At 45.3% G+C, this 16,744-nt stretch overlaps 1 protein-coding gene across 2 annotated transcripts in view; it reads left to right on the top strand.

Moving 5' to 3' along the window:
• Nucleotides 1–16,744, top strand: part of PRKACA (protein kinase cAMP-activated catalytic subunit alpha) — a 62,229-nt gene that overhangs the window by 25,272 nt on the left and 20,213 nt on the right. The window contains exons 1-2 of one of the 2 annotated variants that reach the window (XM_053293681.1): nucleotides 1,020–1,041; nucleotides 16,517–16,578. In XM_053293681.1, the coding sequence (XP_053149656.1) occupies nucleotides 1,035–1,041; nucleotides 16,517–16,578 (69 nt within the window). In that variant the 5' untranslated portion in view covers nucleotides 1,020–1,034. Of the gene's footprint in view, nucleotides 1–1,019; nucleotides 1,042–16,516; nucleotides 16,579–16,744 lie in introns of those variants that run through there. The other variant, XM_053293682.1, reaches the window with a different exon arrangement.

Raw genomic sequence — 16,744 nt, 5'->3', positions numbered from 1 at the left:
AACCAGGGCCTTCATGGTAGCCCCTAGAATTTCCATTGGGCTCCAAGTCTCCCTGTCTTCTGGAGCTTGTTGAAGACCTGGTTGTTTGGCTGGCCTTCAGTAAGTCATTTTTGACATGCTTCAGTTGCTAACTCTGTGTGTCCTCTTTTTTTTTTTTTTTTTTTGCTGCTATTAGAATTGTTTTCATTTGGCTGCTTTCTGCTGTATTGTATTGTATTTTGCTTAAGCTGCTTATGTGCATTCTTTTTTAAAATGGAAAGGTGAGATAAGAATCTCCTAAATAAAATAAGGCAGGCTGGCCTTGGCTTGAACAAGCTGCCAGGCAAGGGGAGGGTCCGGGAAAATCTCTGTAATAGGCCTGTGAATGAGTTGCCATGGGTGACTGGCAGTATCTCCCCCCGCCTTTGCATTGCCATCATGTGATTCCCCTCCCCCCACCCCTCCCCCAGCATGCTGGTGGCAGGCATTGTTTCATAAGAAGCTGCCCCATTTACAGAACAGTTGTTTCTGGACTTGAGGGAAGTGTGACAGCCAGGGAGATAATTTTGCGCAGCATCCACAGTGGATCTCTTCTAATCTTTGGAGGGAGACCACATTGCCTTGGCATAGCTCAGCCCTCCTTCAACTTGGGATCTCAGGAACCTGGTGCATGGTGGACCGTCAAGGCAGAGTCTGTTGTGCCTAAGGGAGTGGCTGGTGTTGCTATAGAGGGTTTTTTTCCAGGGCTATGGTGGATCGCTGCAGTTGGGCATAACTTGGAACTCCATACCGATGCAGTCGAGGGAAAGGGAGAGAAGGCGAAACAGGCGTGCCCTGGAGCTACGCTCGGTCCTGTGCTGGCTGGGGACTCTGTTTGGTTTCCAGAAGCTGAGCTCCAGGCAGGGGCCGTGTTTGCTTTTGCCACCAGGAGCAAAGTCCCCCATGAGCCGTCGGGCCAGCCCTTCCCCACCACCCATCATGACCTCTTAACTGCATGCTTGCAGCTACGGAAGCGACAGGGTCTCCAGGTGGGCCCCTGTCTTGTGGGCCAAGGAATGGATGGTAAGGAGCAGTGGGGTCCCAGATGGGCTGATGGGACTGGTGGCTTCTCCCCTGCCATGTGTGGCGCTTAGATCAACTTCTTGCCAGGAGTGTATGCTGTGACTGAGGGGCTCAGCAGGAAGGCACATGTAGTCAGTGATCTTACCTATGATGCTGAATCTGGCCCGGTAAGTGCTTTTCAGCAGACACCCTCACAGGCAACCCCTGCAGCAAACTGTCATGTAGATGAGGGAACCATTTGCATGTTTAGCCTTGGGTGAGTCATCTTTGATGAGTTATGTTTCCACTAAATCTAGAATGTATCCCCTTTTTCTCCCAGTCTAATTACTTTGAGTATTGAACAAAAGAAGCCAAGAGCTTCTGCTTTCTCTGGGCACTTCTATGCTGCTTGTATGTTTGATCGGCACAGTGTAGTGTTAATTGCTGTCTTAATGCAGGTATGAAGGGAGAGCCTTCTGGCTGATACCAGACAGTAGGCCCAAACCCTCACTAATCAGGGATGTCTCGGTATCATGAGAGTAGGGTTGCCAACATTTCATTGCCAGAATGAGGGACACAAGCTTGTGGGGGCTGGCTGGGGTGGTCTGGGTGGTATATGCAGTGGTAATCAAGAGCCTGAGTATCATTGATGTATATGTAATTGAATTATATGCTATTGAATAAATGAGGGACAAGTGCTGTCCCTATAGGGATGAACACTTCATCCCTGAAATGAGAGACATCCTGCGTAATGAGGGACAGTTTGTAGTCCTACATAAGAGAGAGGCTGAACTTTTAGCTAAAAGAAATCTAAGACTCTGGATGACGTCAAGCATATATTTTGCTGGCAAACCACCTAAAGCAAATTCTAAGAGCTTTCACACAATCCAGTGGACCCAATCACATTTAGAAGTAAAGGTCTAGGAACCTTAGTTGTGGAGAAAAATCTTGTTTTGTGCATTTAGTCTGCTAAACACCCAGGAAGGATACGGGCAAGTTGTCTCCAGTGATGAAATTGATTGCGTGACTTTTCTGGACCTTCCCTAATGTTTTGTTGGTACTTTGACCTCAATGATGGAAGTGGCTGAAATGTTTGCTGGAAATGCCTGACCACTTCCACCAATAGTCTTTGGTACAGTCCTGTTTCTGCTGCTAGTAGTTAATTTCTACTTGTGCCTCCTTGGAGACTATACTTTCTGACCTAGTAACTTAATCCCAATTATATGGAGTAGGCTGCGATTGCCTGACAGTAAGGAAAATGCACCATGCGTGTACTTCTCTCTCTTTCTGGGGCACAGTTCACCAATTGAAGAGCTCAGTCTTGACTTGGGTTATTGCAGGCTGACTCTTTCATGCATCTTGGCCTTCCTATTTCAGACTCCGATTAAAAAACAGCGTTAACCCGCTCCTCTCCAATTCTTTCAACTATTGCAATTGAAATAAAGACTGCAAGTTATACAAACATTTAGACCCTTTCATGACTGATTCCAGCTTACAGACACTGGCTCACATCCAGACTGAGTTACTCAAGAGTACTATTCAGGAATTAAAGTAAAAGGTAAAGTTGTGCTGTCAAGTCGGTGTCAACTCCTGGTGACCACAGAGTCATGTGGTTTTCTTTGGTAGAATACAGGAGGGGTTTACCATTGCTTCCTCCCATGCAGTGTGTGAGATGATGCCTTTCAGCATCTTCCTATATCGTTACTGCCCGATATTGTACCAGCGGGGATTCTAACCAGCAACCTTCTGCTTATTCAGTATTTCTCTTCTGCGCCACTTGAGGTGGCTACCATCAGGAGTTAGGACTACTTAATTTAAATAGGACTTCTATCAAGTAATTTAGTCAGGACGTCAGCCACTGGTTTTCTTAGGGGTAGAGAGGCATGTTGTAGACTCCTTGCACTTGGTTTAGAAGTTACATCTGCCTGTTTTGGGGGTTTGCTGAAGATCTTACAATGGTCTCTGTCGATGCTTGCACTGTACAGCTGTCGGAAGAGGCAGGGAAATGCAGGCCAGTGCACTGGCTCTGCCGCTGGAACATCTGGGGGAAGCAAGGCTGGCCTGAGATTGCTTTGGGCCAAGAATGTTGAGATGTTGAAAGGTTCTCCTGAGATTGCAACTTGTTACGCACCAAAGCTGTCGCTTGCCCCTCATGAGACTTGTTAGCCAAAATGATGGTGATTTTTTGTAGTTGTTGTTTTGGAAATCTTGTGAGGAGGGAGACAACAGGTCCCATGTGCTTGATAGTATCTTAGTTTAACTCTTCAGTTGCTGACAGTGTTGAAGTAAGGTTACATTCTGACTTCAAATCCAGAATAATGCGGAGTTAATCAGGATCCAGAGCAGTCTCACTAAATGCTGATACTGTGCTAGGATTGAGTTGAGTTTTCCAGATCAGTTCTTCTGGAGGATGGTACTGCATTTTCTCCTTGCCAAGGCATGGACATGGACCAATCTGCTAGTACAGTGAAATGAAAGAAGATCCAGCTGTTCCATACAGCAGCCAGTTAATGGAGGGTGGTGCTAAGGAGGATAGTTATGATTGTCTTCTATCCTGGATCTGTCAAGTGCAAAAAGCTTCTAGTCTCGACTAAAGCAAAGATGGAATGTGAAAAGGAAACTGGTGGCAAAGATGATAGAGGTAACCGTATAATAGGAATGTGGTTGGTGAGGAGGGGCTATTAACAGTTGACTTGTTCTTAACTAGGGAAAATGGCAAACTCCTGAATGAATTGGAGTTTAATGAATCAGAAATTCTGATGAAGCATTAAAATGAAATCACCAATAAAATCCTAGAACATTGCCATCTAAGAGAGAGGCAGCAGCTCAATGCAAATAATTCCATGCAAGATGGCTTTCAAAGATCTGTGAAGATATGTAAGCTTCAGCACTGCTCCTTCTAGTTGCCCCTCTTCTAACTCCCTGGATGATGGGGTTTTGAGCAGGGCAGGCCCTACTTGAAGAGCTTAAAAGGCAGCAGTAGGGTGTGTATGACTTGTATGGGGAGAGGAAAGAATGAATTTTCTCCAGGCCAGAATGGCTAGTAACTCTGGGATTCCTCCTCTTTTATGTGTAGTCCTGTTCATGTCATTGATCTATCCAGACAGTGTTTATATAGAGGGTACCATCTGCCCTTGTGCACAAATGGTGCCCCACTGGCAATTATTTGGAGCTCTTGTCAATTTCTGCTTCAGTACAAAATGACTTCTGTGAAGAATACAATGGCTTCTTATCATTAGTGCAATCTTTCTTTCATTTTTCTACCAAGTATTTTGTCAGAGGACTATGACCTTTCTTAAGCTACAGAGCAGTAAAAGTGCAGAAGGAAGGAAATGGAATCTGGAGGGGTTCCCCCCACCCCCACAGAGTGATTGCAAAATAAGGATTTTATTTTTTAAAAAGAAAAGAAATGCAGCACATCCATTCAAAGGTGCTTTGTGTTCACCATGCTCATGAAAATAGCATGCAAATTCTATTACTTGTGGCTTAACTGTGACCTTTTCAGCACATGTTGTGGCCCTCTGTGCTGAACAAGTTGCTCTCCTTGGTGAAAAGCTGCTGCTTTTGTTAGTCTGGGTGGAGAGAGAAAAGAGGCCAGGCAGGAATCTGATCAGAGCAGCAGCTTCTGTGTGGTGAACAAGTACATCTGCCTGATGGGGGAACTCTTCAGGTCAAGAGGTGTCATGGAGATCAATGCCTTCCTTATTGCGTGATGGTCTGCAATATGGGCTGGCAGGTGTGTTTTGGATGCAGTGGGAGAGGAAGGAGATACCAGGGGCTTTGAAAGATTACTCTAGCTGCATCTTTATTAGCCTCCCCCCATTCTCTGGTGTTTATCTTGGCATAGGTCAGCGTGTTGGGCTCTTGTGCAATTGGACACGGTCGATTAGTTCCATAAGCTGGATTCACAGAGTCTGACCAAACTGACACGAATAGAAAATGCCTTCATAAGTTTTTCTTTCTTTTTTTTAAGGGCACTTTCCGCTCAAATGGTGTAATGGAGAACTGTTTTGTGGAAAGAGCGCGTTTTAACAGCTGAGATTTCATCAAAATGACAAATAACACGTTTTTGCCTTTTTCCTTGTTGCTCCTTGGCTACTCAGACAACAACTTCATAAGTGTTGGTTGTAGTCTGGATGTGATAGTGGTTAGAAGTGTGTGTGTGGGTGGACTGGCATTTAGAAACTGAGATGGCTGTAGAATCCATCCCATAGAATCCATTTCTGTATACAACCTCTGAGAGTGTAATTCCAGGAAAGGTGCAAGAGCCCTCCAGTGGTCAGATGAAGGATAGCTTCATATGTATCTATTAGTAAACTAATAGAATGCCTATCAAATTGGAAGCAAAACTGGGCCACTTCAAAATAAGGCAGAGATTTCAACATACATGGGGGACTTCCTAGGTACACAGAAGTATAAATGTTTGTATATCAAAAGGAAAAGAAGAAACTTAAATCCCAGAAAATAGTCTAAGCTTCCAGGACCTGCAGAATGTTGAGGGTCTTGAACCAGGGTGTCAAGTTTCAAAAGAAAGTGTGTGTGTGTGTGCATGCGCACGCACGCACGCATGCATTTGCGCACGCCCCCACCAAGGACCCATGCTCAGTGACCTTAAGATTATGGAATGTTGGGGGCAATTGACCATAGAATGTTGAGGATGTTCACTAGTAAAGAAAAGTCTGGAAAATGAAGGAACTGGCCTACTTGAGTGGTAGTATCACTTACAGTATGGGGGCGGCAGGAGGGTTGGGATTTATGCCATGGAATGATAAACCTCTTCTTCATATAATGCTATCTAGGAAAGTTTCAAGAGCAGGGAGGAGAAAAGGGCCACCTTTCTTATGTCACAGTCTTCAGAATCTCCTCCAGCTACTCACAGCAATAATGCACCAGGGTATGGGACTGCTAATAGGCCCCGAAGCTGAATCCTGTAGAGCTGTATAGCACAGTGCAGGAATGTTTTCAGGAGGGTGGTGGTGGCAGCGACGGGGAGTTGTCCCTTTTCCCTTCACCTCCTGAAACCTTCCCTTTTGGCCCCTGCACAGCACTACAAGTCTCCTGTTTCAGGCTGTCTAGAATCCTGAAAGGAACATTCCAGTGATTTAGAGATTGTAGATTTTGTTGTTGGTCCTCACTTGACTTGCTTCATTCTAATTTCCAACAGATATTTGAATGAAACCCTGAAACATTTCTGTAGTCTCTAACAGCATCGTTTGCTTTGTCTTGCAGAGTATTTGTGTGCTAGGACTCCTCCCCCCACCCCACCCCTGGGAATATGCTTAAAACACATTGAGATGGGGATCCTGTACTTTGGACTCCTAAAACAAACGTTTAAGTTAATAGTCTTCAACTTTTTCAGACCAGAACTCACCTTTAACTTCAGCCTTCTGCATGAACCCACTCTTTATATTTGATCATATATATCTTAATGATTTATTATCTTCCCTGCCCCACTAATTCTTCCTTCTCTTTCTCCATGCCCCCTTCATCTTTCTACCTTTATTCACTCTTCCCCCTGCTCTTAAACATTATCTTGCACTGCACTGTACCCTACCACAAAAAGATGGTGGTTGTAGTCCTCAGGTGGTCCACTCCACTTGGCCTGTGCTGAAGCCTGGGGTGTAAGTGGTGCTTCCTATTCATAAAATTACAGAGTTGGAATGTACCCATTTTGATCTTATGCGCTGCAGCCCATTCACGAGCACCTTTCCAAGAATATTAAGTTATTCATCCCTTTGTATTGCAGGAAATTATCTCTAAACCTTCCCATCTCCTGCCTGCCAGTGCAACCCAGGCCACAAGATGGGGATCCTGTACTTTTTCATAGTGCCATGTACCATCGCCATCCATTGCAGCTTGCAGAGTAGCATAAATACAAGAGACAGGTCCCTAGCCCAAGGGGCTTACAATCTTCATTTTAACAGTTGAAGAAGAAGGGTACGGATGAGGGTGACAAGGGATTAATATGGGTGTATCTGTGTAAGTGGCGCAGCGGGGAAATGCTTGACTTACAGACAGAAGGTTGCCGGTTTGAATCCCCGCTGGTACTGGTATGTTCCCCAGACTATGGGAAACACCTGTATCAGGCAGCAACGATGTGGGAAGATTCTGAAAGGCATCATCTCACACTGTGCTGGAGATGGCAATGGTAAACAATGGCAATGGTACATAGGAGATGGCAATGGTACATAGGAGCCCCTGGTGGCGCAGTGGTAAAACTGCTGCCCTGTAACCAGAAGGTTGCAAGTTCGATCCTGACCAGGGGCTCAAGGTTGACTCAGCCTTCCATCCTTCCGAGGTCGGTAAAATGAGTACCCAGAATGTTGGGGGCAATATGCTAAATCATTGTAAACCGCTTAGAGAGCTTCGGCTATAGAGCAGTATATAAATGTAAGTGCTATTGCTATTGCTATTGCTATAAACCCTCCCTGTATTCTACCAAAAGAAAACCACAGGACTCTGTGGACGCCAGGAGTCGAAATTGACTTGACGGCACACTTTCCTTTTATCTGTGCTTAGACTTTGTTAGTGGCCTCCCAGTTGCTGCTTGAGTAGGTAAGGCACAGCATATGACTTATACCTAGCTCATAACTGGAGCTTGGCGAGATAAGTGATGTTCCTAAGATCATGCTGAGGATCTGTAGCAGAGCAATGGAGTTGGATCCTAATTCCAAATGGTACTAGGTACTCTTGAATTCAGAACAAACATTTCTGTGTGCCCAAGCAGTTGCTTTAAATAAAACCAGGGGAGGATAATGGGAGGAGATTGATGTGGCGAAGGGCTAAATTAATTGAAAGGCCAGCCCATTCTCTGATTTCTCGGGACTAGCAAAGAGATCTCTGAGAATGTGTGTCTTGTCAAGCCTGACCTGTGAGAGCACTTTGGAATGGAAATCTGGAGGGCTGAGCCTTGCTCAGAATTCTCAGTGCAGGTTCTGTGTACTGTGGCCACAGAATCCAACACTTTTAAACTGGGCCTGACTACTCAATCTGACAGATGACAGTAGGGTGAGATCCTGGCCGCTTGTAGTAAAGGAGGAGGGAATAGGCTTGCTGCTATTCACTGCTTTGAAAGGAGGGTAGGAGTTAGGGTTATCAATTAGGGCCTTTTATAGAGATGACTATTTGGGGGACCAAATGACTACTTTTGCATGTATTGTGGTGTCTGAAGTTCTGGGGAGCAGCTGGAATATTTTGTTCACTCAGAACACTTTGTTGTCGTGAGCAGCTTCTCTTCCACTGTCTCCTTCCCCTGCTGGCATCCTACTGACCATCCATCCAGTGCGGAAGCCAGAGGGGAGGGTTTGCTTCAGTGGCAGGTTGAAGAGCCATGTGATGCAGGAGCACAGAGAAATGGGCCTGGCAGGTGCAGCTTGCTTCCTTCACAGGAACATAGGAAGCTGCCTTATTCTGAGTCAGACCATTGGTCTATCTAGCTCAGTATTGTCAACACAGACTGGCAGCGGCTTCTCCAAGGTTGCAGGCAGGAATCTCTCTCAGCCCTATCTTGGAGATGCCAGGGAGAGAACTTGGAACCTTCTGCTCTTCCCAGAGTGGCTCCATCCCCTGAGGGGAATGTCTTACAGTGCGCTCACATGTGGTCTCCCACTCAAATGCAACCAGGGCAAACCCTGCTTAGCTAAGGGAACATGTCATGCTTGCTACCACAAGACCAGCTCTCCTCTCGTGGTGGCAGTGGTGAGAAGATAGCAGTTAACTAACTAACTTTACTCAGTGAGCAGTTACCCGCTAACTGAGTAAAAGGGCACCTTTTGAAGTGGTGAATCTCTTCTATTTATCATGGAGAGCAACTGGCCCTATCCAGCCTCAGCACAACATTCCTTCAGTGGCTGATGCTGGTGTTACCTTGTGTTTCTTTGTAGATTGTGAGCCCTTTAGGGACAAGGAAGCATCTTATGTTATCTTATTATTTGTTATTTTCTTTGAAAACCATTGTGGAACTTTTTGTTGAAAAGCTGTATATAAATGTTTGTAGTCTGAGAGAACAGAAGGGGAGTGGGAGACCTTGCACGTGCATGCTTCACCAGCAAGCAGAGGCCGGCTCAGTAGCTAGCTGGCTGCCCTGCCTCGAGCCAAGAGGTGAAGTTGCTGGCCTGGCTGGGGAGACCAGGCTGGTGACCCGTGGGGGAGAAGGACAGGGGACTATGCGGGTGGTAAACCTGAGATGAATTACCGTTGAGCAGCAGGGGCCTTGAGAACTCTGCACCTAGGCAGCAGACTGAGCAGACATATAGCTCACCTGGTCATCAGCTTCACAGTGATGAGCGGTACTCTTATGTTATCCACTTTTTATCAAAACATGCATATGTAATACCAATAAGCACATGCAGATTTTATACAAAGAGGTGAAAAGCATGCTCTGTTTCTACTTTTTGGTGATGGATATTGACTTTTTTCACCATCTGCACCTGGCAGTCCTAGTGGGAGTAAGTTGTATGTTCTAGCACATAACTTGGTAATTGCACAGCACTGAAATAGTTTAAAAGCAAAAAGCACTCTAAACAAAAGTTCATAAATTGGTGGGATTTTGCTTTGGGTGCAGTGGGTGAGATGAGGGAAGTAGGGGGAACTTCTTGTGGGGTTGTTGCCATTTTGAAAAATGAATACTCCTACACTGGAATTGTATGGGTAGTGCACAGATTGCAAATAACATATTTACAAAAAAATCACAAAATAATGAGCATGTCTTCAAAGGGGCTCTTTAGGCTGGAGGATGATTCAGATGATTCCACATTAGGACCAAAAAACGCCAACTCTCCAAATTCCCTACACATACACTGATGGGATCTAAATTAGTTGTTGCTACTGAGCATAAGAACTTGGGGTCATAATAGAAAGCACACAGACATCCGCTTTCTGTGCTGCAGCAGTGGGAAAAGGCAAATCTGATGCCGGGAATTACCGTGAAAGGGGCTGGAAATGAAACTGCGAGTATGCCATTATAAATCAATGGTGTGCCTTCACTTAGAGAGCCATATGCAGTTCTAGTGGCCTGATTTCAAAACGGCTATCACTGAACTAGATAAAGTACAAAAAAGTGACTGAAATGTTCAGGTGGATAGAGCATCTTCCTATAAAGAAAAACTTAATGCTCATTAACTTAGCTTATAATCTTATGAATAGTATGCAGACAGTGGAGAGGCTATTTCTCTCTCCCTCTCAAAACATTAGCACTTGAGGTTATCCAATTATTTGATAGGCAGTAGGTTCAGGACAGATAAAAGTAAGCTCTGTTTCATGCAACACATTACCAGCCTTATGGAATTCATTGCCACAGGAAGTTGGGCTGTGCACTGACACAATGCCTTTAAAACGTCCATTGAAAACCAACCAACCAATGGCTATCTTGGCTTATCAGAGGCTTGGAACAAACTACAGGGGATGGCTGTTGACTGTTGACTGCTCTCTTTGTTAGCTTTTCAGGTATACCTGGCTGGCTGCTCTTTGCAACCAATCTTTGGGCTGATCCAGCAAGGCAATCTTAGCGTAAAGGTAAAGTGTGCTGTCAAGTCGGTTTCGACTCCTGACACCCACAGAGCCCTGTAGTTTTCTTTTGGTAGAATACAGCAGGGGTTTACCATTGTCTCCTGTGCAGTATGAGATGATGCCTTTCAGCATCTTCCTATATCGCTGCTGCCCGATATAGTACCAGTGGGGATTTGAACTGGCAACCTTCTGCTTGTTGGTCAAGCATTTTCCCGCTGCGTCATTAGGTGCTAGTAATCTTAGCCTACCTTGTTCTGAACAATATCCAACAGGCCTCAAGCAATGACATTCCACACAATGGGTGTGCCACCCAGGGAAGGAATCCCAAGTAAATCTTATCAAATTGTTCTTCCAAGGGAACTCATGTTGCCCTATCACAATTTCTCCTTCCCGGCAATTCTCTGAGCTAAATTAGGTTGAGAGAGTGACTTCCTGAAGGCCACCCATTGAGCTTTATGGCCAAGCATGGATTTTAAAGAAACATTTTAAAAGGCTCATCTTTTTATAGATGAGCTTCTAAAAAACATTATTCTTGTCTGTTCTAGTGGGTTTTTAACTTGTAAATCTGGTTTTAATTGGGTCTAATTTTAATAGTGTTTTAGTTATTTTATATTTTATTGGTGGCTGTGAGCTGTCCCAAGCCATATTGCACTGGAAGGGTAGGATAGAAATATTTTAAATAAACGAACACACATTTGAACTCAAGTCTCCCAGTTCAGCATTAATATCTACTACACCACAATGACTCTTGAGATGTAGTTTGAAAGTGAGGGAAATGTGGCCATAGTCACAAAAGCAGCCTTGAAGGAAGATGTGACCATAGTTCATACACTTGTCTGTTGCACAGTGCACAGCTTGCATAGAAAGTCCTTTTGGTGTCCATGCCCACGCTACAAGAGATGTCTCCAGATTGGCACAAGAAAATATCTTCAGCTAACCGCAGGTTGGGTTGGGTAAAATCGAGTAGTAATGTGGAGTATGTATGTTTTGAATTAGTATAGCAGTGGTTTATATGTATAGTTAATGTGAACCGCGCAGACAGGTAAGCGGGAAGTCAATACTTACTTAATCAAATAAATGAATGTAGTTGGATTGTAAAGCTATTGTAAAAGCAAATAAAATTTTAAAATGCAAAAGAAAATATCTTCAACTAGGAAAAAACTCTAGACTCGAGATGGCCAACTGGAAGCCCATGAACCATATTCAGCCCTTGGGGCAACTTTATTTGGTCCCTTGGCAGCTCTTCCAGGTTTTAATTAAAATATGGTAAACATTTTGCCTGCAGTTTCCCTTGTAAGGAAAAAACAAATATTTATTTATTTTATATTTAGCACATTTGTATACGCCCAAAACTGATGTCTCTGGGCAGTTATTTGACATTTCATTATTGCATCTCTCTCTGATGTGGTGTGCAGTGTGTGTATTAGGAAGGGTACACCTAATGGTGCAGCGGGGAAATGACTTGACTAGCAAGCCAAAGGTTGCTGGTTCAAATCCCTGCTGGTATGTTTCCCAGACTATGGGAAACACCTGTATTGGGCAGCAGTGATATAGGAAGATGCTGAAAGGCATCATTTCATACTGTGCGGGAGGAGGCAATGGTAAACCCCTCCTGTATTCTACCAAAGACAACCACAGGGCTCTGTGTGGTCGCCAGGAGTCGACACCGACTCGATGGCACACTTTACCTTTACATATTTCTGTGTAATGCTACGTCTGAATTTTTTACCTGCATAAGTTGGAAGGCCTTATTGGTCGATGACATCAAGTGCATTATGAAGCTGAAGCATTTGTGAACAACTCGGTTTGCACAGCAACATAAGCATCCAGCCCCTAGACCTCTCTGGAGAATAGAGAAGTCACCAAGAATACGGAATACAGGCCTAGACTTTGACAGAGCCAATGCCTAGAGAGCTCAGTTGGAGGTGTGATGCAGGAATGGCTGGCCGGCCGCCTGAAGTGGGAGTCCGATTAGATCATAGTCTGTGATGCTCCCTCTCGGTCCAAGATCCCTCATGGCTTACATAAGAGGTTAGTGTTCTGGGAGTGGTGGGGACGGGTGAAGCCTGAGGGCCAGGTGGAGCCTGGGCATTCCTGATGCCAAGGCAGCCTTGGGAGGGAAAAGGCCATTTCCCCTCTATGTGGTAACAGAAATCTTCACAGGGCGGGGAGGCGGCGGCTGGGATCTGTGCAGGAAGGTGGAAGCTGATGGCGCTTTGTAAGTAATACGGATAAAGCAAGAGACAAAGAGAAAGTAGGTCAGACAGGCTGAGCTGCAGCTCCACGCCTGCTTGTGTGTGCGTGTCTCGGAGAAAACCAGCGGCTCTGTGCTGCAGTGTGAAGGAATGGGAGTGGGAGGATTGCGCTGGGGAGAACATCCCTAACCCCACCTAGCAGTGATCTCTCTGTAGGGCACCAGGTCTGTGGGAAGAAGGGGACTGTGGACTGAAGATCAAGCCCTGCCAAATGACTTATTCTGGAGGCTCCTCCCTTGTCCTGTCCCTTTTGATGTCCTCCTGCTAGAAGGAGCTGTTCAGCCTGCAGCCCCCATGATCTGGGGAAGGAGCCACAGAGGGCAGCCTAAGCTCCGAGTTCTACTCTGTGCTTCGCACCTGCTGAGGAGAACAGAATGACTGTGAAGAAAAGGGTGCCTGGAAGGAGATTTTGTGCTTCTATAGCCAGCAGTGAGGTGCATCTCAAATGGAGCCAGGCTGAGGAGTACATGCTTGGCCCGTTCGGCTTCTGTTTGCTTTAAGTGGACGTGTGTGGTGTTTGGCCACAGTGGATGAAGGATTATTGGAAGGCCCAGGGGCATAGCTAGGAGAGAGGGGCCCCATGTTCCGCCCTCTCTCTAGCGGCCCCTCAGAATGAGGGCGATAAGGATGAAAATAGGGAGGGGTGAAGCTGGGGGGCCCTCAAGTGCTGGGGGCCCGGGTTCTTTGAGCCCTTTTGCTCAATAATAGCTACACCCCTGGGAAGGCCCCTGAGGAATAAGGCTGTTCAGTAAAACTTGCCCTTAGAAGTGGAGATGTGGGGAGTATGTGAAGGTCTTCCCAGTCCATGGATGTATAGACAGCCCTAGAAGCAATGTTGCTTAATCGTGCTTTAGCACTTGCCACCCTTGGAGAAAGAGACATTTCCAAACACTCTAGCAACAGCAACCGCCACCAAACTTGCTGAGATGGAGATGAAGAGAAGGGTGGGGGTGGGTTGTCTAGTCACCATCCTGGACCTGCTGATCTTCAGAGTAAGTGCTCTTGCCTTGGAAATCCCAGCCTTGAGATATTCCCCCAAACTCCCTTGTTGCCAGAGCCCCATAAACTCTGGTTGATTCATGCCGTGGACCTAAAGTGTTGTGACCAAAGAAATTGGGAGCTGCTTGCATAATATGCAAAATTAAAATGGATCAAATAACCTGGTCAGATAAAATGGATCAGATTTTGGCAAGTGGTAACAGTGTGGGGTACTCTTCCTGCATTGTGTTTTGTGCCGTTAGAGCTAGGCGGGGGTGGCATCTGTGGGGACCCTGCTGAATGCTTTGAAAGGAGAGGGAGCTCTGGAAATGGAAAATCTATCTCTAGAAGTCCAGCTCTGATTCTGTTTAGCTCCAGATATTTTGTCAGTTATCTCTACCTTAGATTTATTTTTCCTTTGTGGCCATGATGGCTAAGATAAAAGGTAAAGTGTGCCGTCAAGTCGATTTCGACTCCTGGCGTCCACAGAGCTCTGTGGTTTTCTTTGGTAGAATACAGGAGGGGTTTACCGTTGTCTCCTCCCTCACAGTATGAGCTGATGCCTTTCAGCATCTTCCTATATTGCTGCTGCCCAGTATAGTACCAGCAGGGATTTGAATGGGCAACCTTCTGCTTGTTAGTCAAGCATTTCTCCGCTGTGCCACTTAAGCTGACTCTTGCCATGGAATGACTCTTGCCAGCTGACTCTTGCTAGGAATGTTTTAAGCTAAAGCAGCCATGCCTTATTAGACATTTATGCAGCCAAATGTATGTGGCCTTCTCAAAATAAGGGTTTTTTAGCCTGATACCTGTTAAGGCATTAAGTAGTCTTTGGTTCAATACACTTTCTGTGCACATTTTAGAATCTTCTTTGCAATGGTGTTTGGTCCTAAGACCTTCCTTTTTGTGGCTTCAAAAACTGGATTATGCCATTTGCGGAGTGTCTACAGGGGTGTGGGTGTTGGATGAAAAGCCTGCCTACTAGACTGCTTGCCTGTTTTACGCTGAGCATGCTGGGGCATTGGGGAGTTGCTTTGAGATGTGCACAAAGCTGTCTTCCAGGATTTTCTCCTCCTAAGGGACTTGTGTACATGGCAGTGGGGTAGATGAAGCACACAGTTGTAACTCATGGACTGCTTTTGACTATGTGCAAGTCAGCAGAGGGCTGGCTTACCTTCAGAGTGACCTTGGGCCCCCTTTAAATGTCATCTTGGTCACATAGTAGCTAGGGCAGGGTTTCTTAATCTTGGGCCCCCAGATATTGTTCGACTACAACTCCCATCATCCCCAGACATGGCCTTTGTGGCTGAGGATGATGGAAGTTGTAGTCCAACAACAACTGGGGGCCCAAGGTTAAGAAACCCTGAGTTAGGGTAATAATAAAAGGGTCCCTGAGTCTGCCTTCATTCCACTCCCCCCAACAACTAGTGGTAAATTGTATTGGCTCAGATCTAGAAGAGTTTGTGTATACCCACATGACTTTCAGAATTTCATTATTCATAGGTGCCCCACAACTCCCAAACTGCTCTTTAAACTCTGGAAATTTGGCATGAAAACCTTCTTGGAAATGCAGTTAGAGTACACATACAGTTTCTTGTTTTAAAAGCTCTTGTACCACATTCCTGAATTGCTTTTTGAACTCTGGGGAGCACCTTCTGGAAAGGAAACTCTAGAGGTGGAGGAAGAAGTAACTTGTATGTATAAACAGATGGTCCATGCACTTCTCTCTGGATCTTGGTCCCAGTGTTTTGTTAATAATCATAATTCTAAAACTTCATTTGCCGTCCCATAACAAATTGTTATCTGGGCAGCTCACAAAAACACAATTAAAAGCATCCAATTAAAACACATAACACAAAACAAATTGCAATATAAAATATAATACAATCCATTATAAAACTTGTTTAAAATCCATTTTAAAGAGCCTGAGTGAACAGAAAGGTCTTTACCTGGCATGTAAAAGAGCAAAGTAGCAATGCCAGATGAGCCTCAGTGAGGAGGCTATTCCATAGATGGGGCACCACCATTGAAAAGGCCCTCTAGTAGCCACCCACCTCACCTCATTTGTCGGGGCACTCAGACACTTTGTCCACTTGCTTTCAGATCTTTGTGACTCTTCAAAAGCCTTGTGATGAGAAACCTAGTTGTGAGAAGGAGAGAGTGGGGTCTCCTCCACTCTTCATGGATTTAATACTATCCCATGCTCGGTTACATAGCTGAAACTGAAGCATGTATGTGGGGACTGGGGATCTTGCGAGAACATATTCAGTCCTCAAAGCAAGCAAAGTGCTGACAGGCCTAAAGTTGATCAGCCATGATCTAGAGCAGGGATTCTCAATGTTGGGTCCCCAGATTTTCTCAGACTTCAGCTCCCATAACCCCTAGCCCCAGTGGCCCTTGGTTGGTATTATGGGAGTTGAAGTCCAATAACATCTGGGGACCCAATGTTGAGAATCCCTGATTTAGATTAGGGATGGCCAGTTTGTGTAGTCCTGTGGAGTGAGAAGGAAGGCACTTGATTCTCCAGCATTGCTCTGTGGCCTGTACGTTTGGTCATTTAGACTTTCCAGCTACCTACCTATTATGCACACAGCCACAGGCCAGCAGCTGGCCATGGAATGAGAGCTGGCAAGGATTAAAGAAGTATTTGTTTCCCAACGGGGCCTCTCCAGGTACCCTGAAGAGTCTTCTACAGTCCAGATCTTCAAGCATCACTCTGTTCTTAATGCTGTTTCCCTGTCTCTGCTTGCTTACAGTGAAGGAATTTCTAGCCAAAGCCAAAGAAGAGTTCCTCAAGAAATGGGAAAGCCCAGCCCAGGTACTGTACTTCTCGCACTATTGATATTTTGCCCTCCTTTCATTATCTAGGCATAGTAATTTGGATCTTCTTGGTCTTATTCCAAGCTCTTAGGCCGGATTCAAAAGTTGTGCTGGGTTTGTGTTTCAAAGCAAAAAACCCAATAAATAGTATTACCTGTGAAAGG

This window comes from Hemicordylus capensis, chromosome 2 (assembly GCF_027244095.1).
Source record: "Hemicordylus capensis ecotype Gifberg chromosome 2, rHemCap1.1.pri, whole genome shotgun sequence".
In the NCBI taxonomy this organism is placed as follows: domain Eukaryota; kingdom Metazoa; phylum Chordata; class Lepidosauria; order Squamata; family Cordylidae; genus Hemicordylus; species Hemicordylus capensis.
Note: the sequence above shows the minus strand (reverse complement) of the source record. Positions and strands in the feature narration are given on the sequence as shown.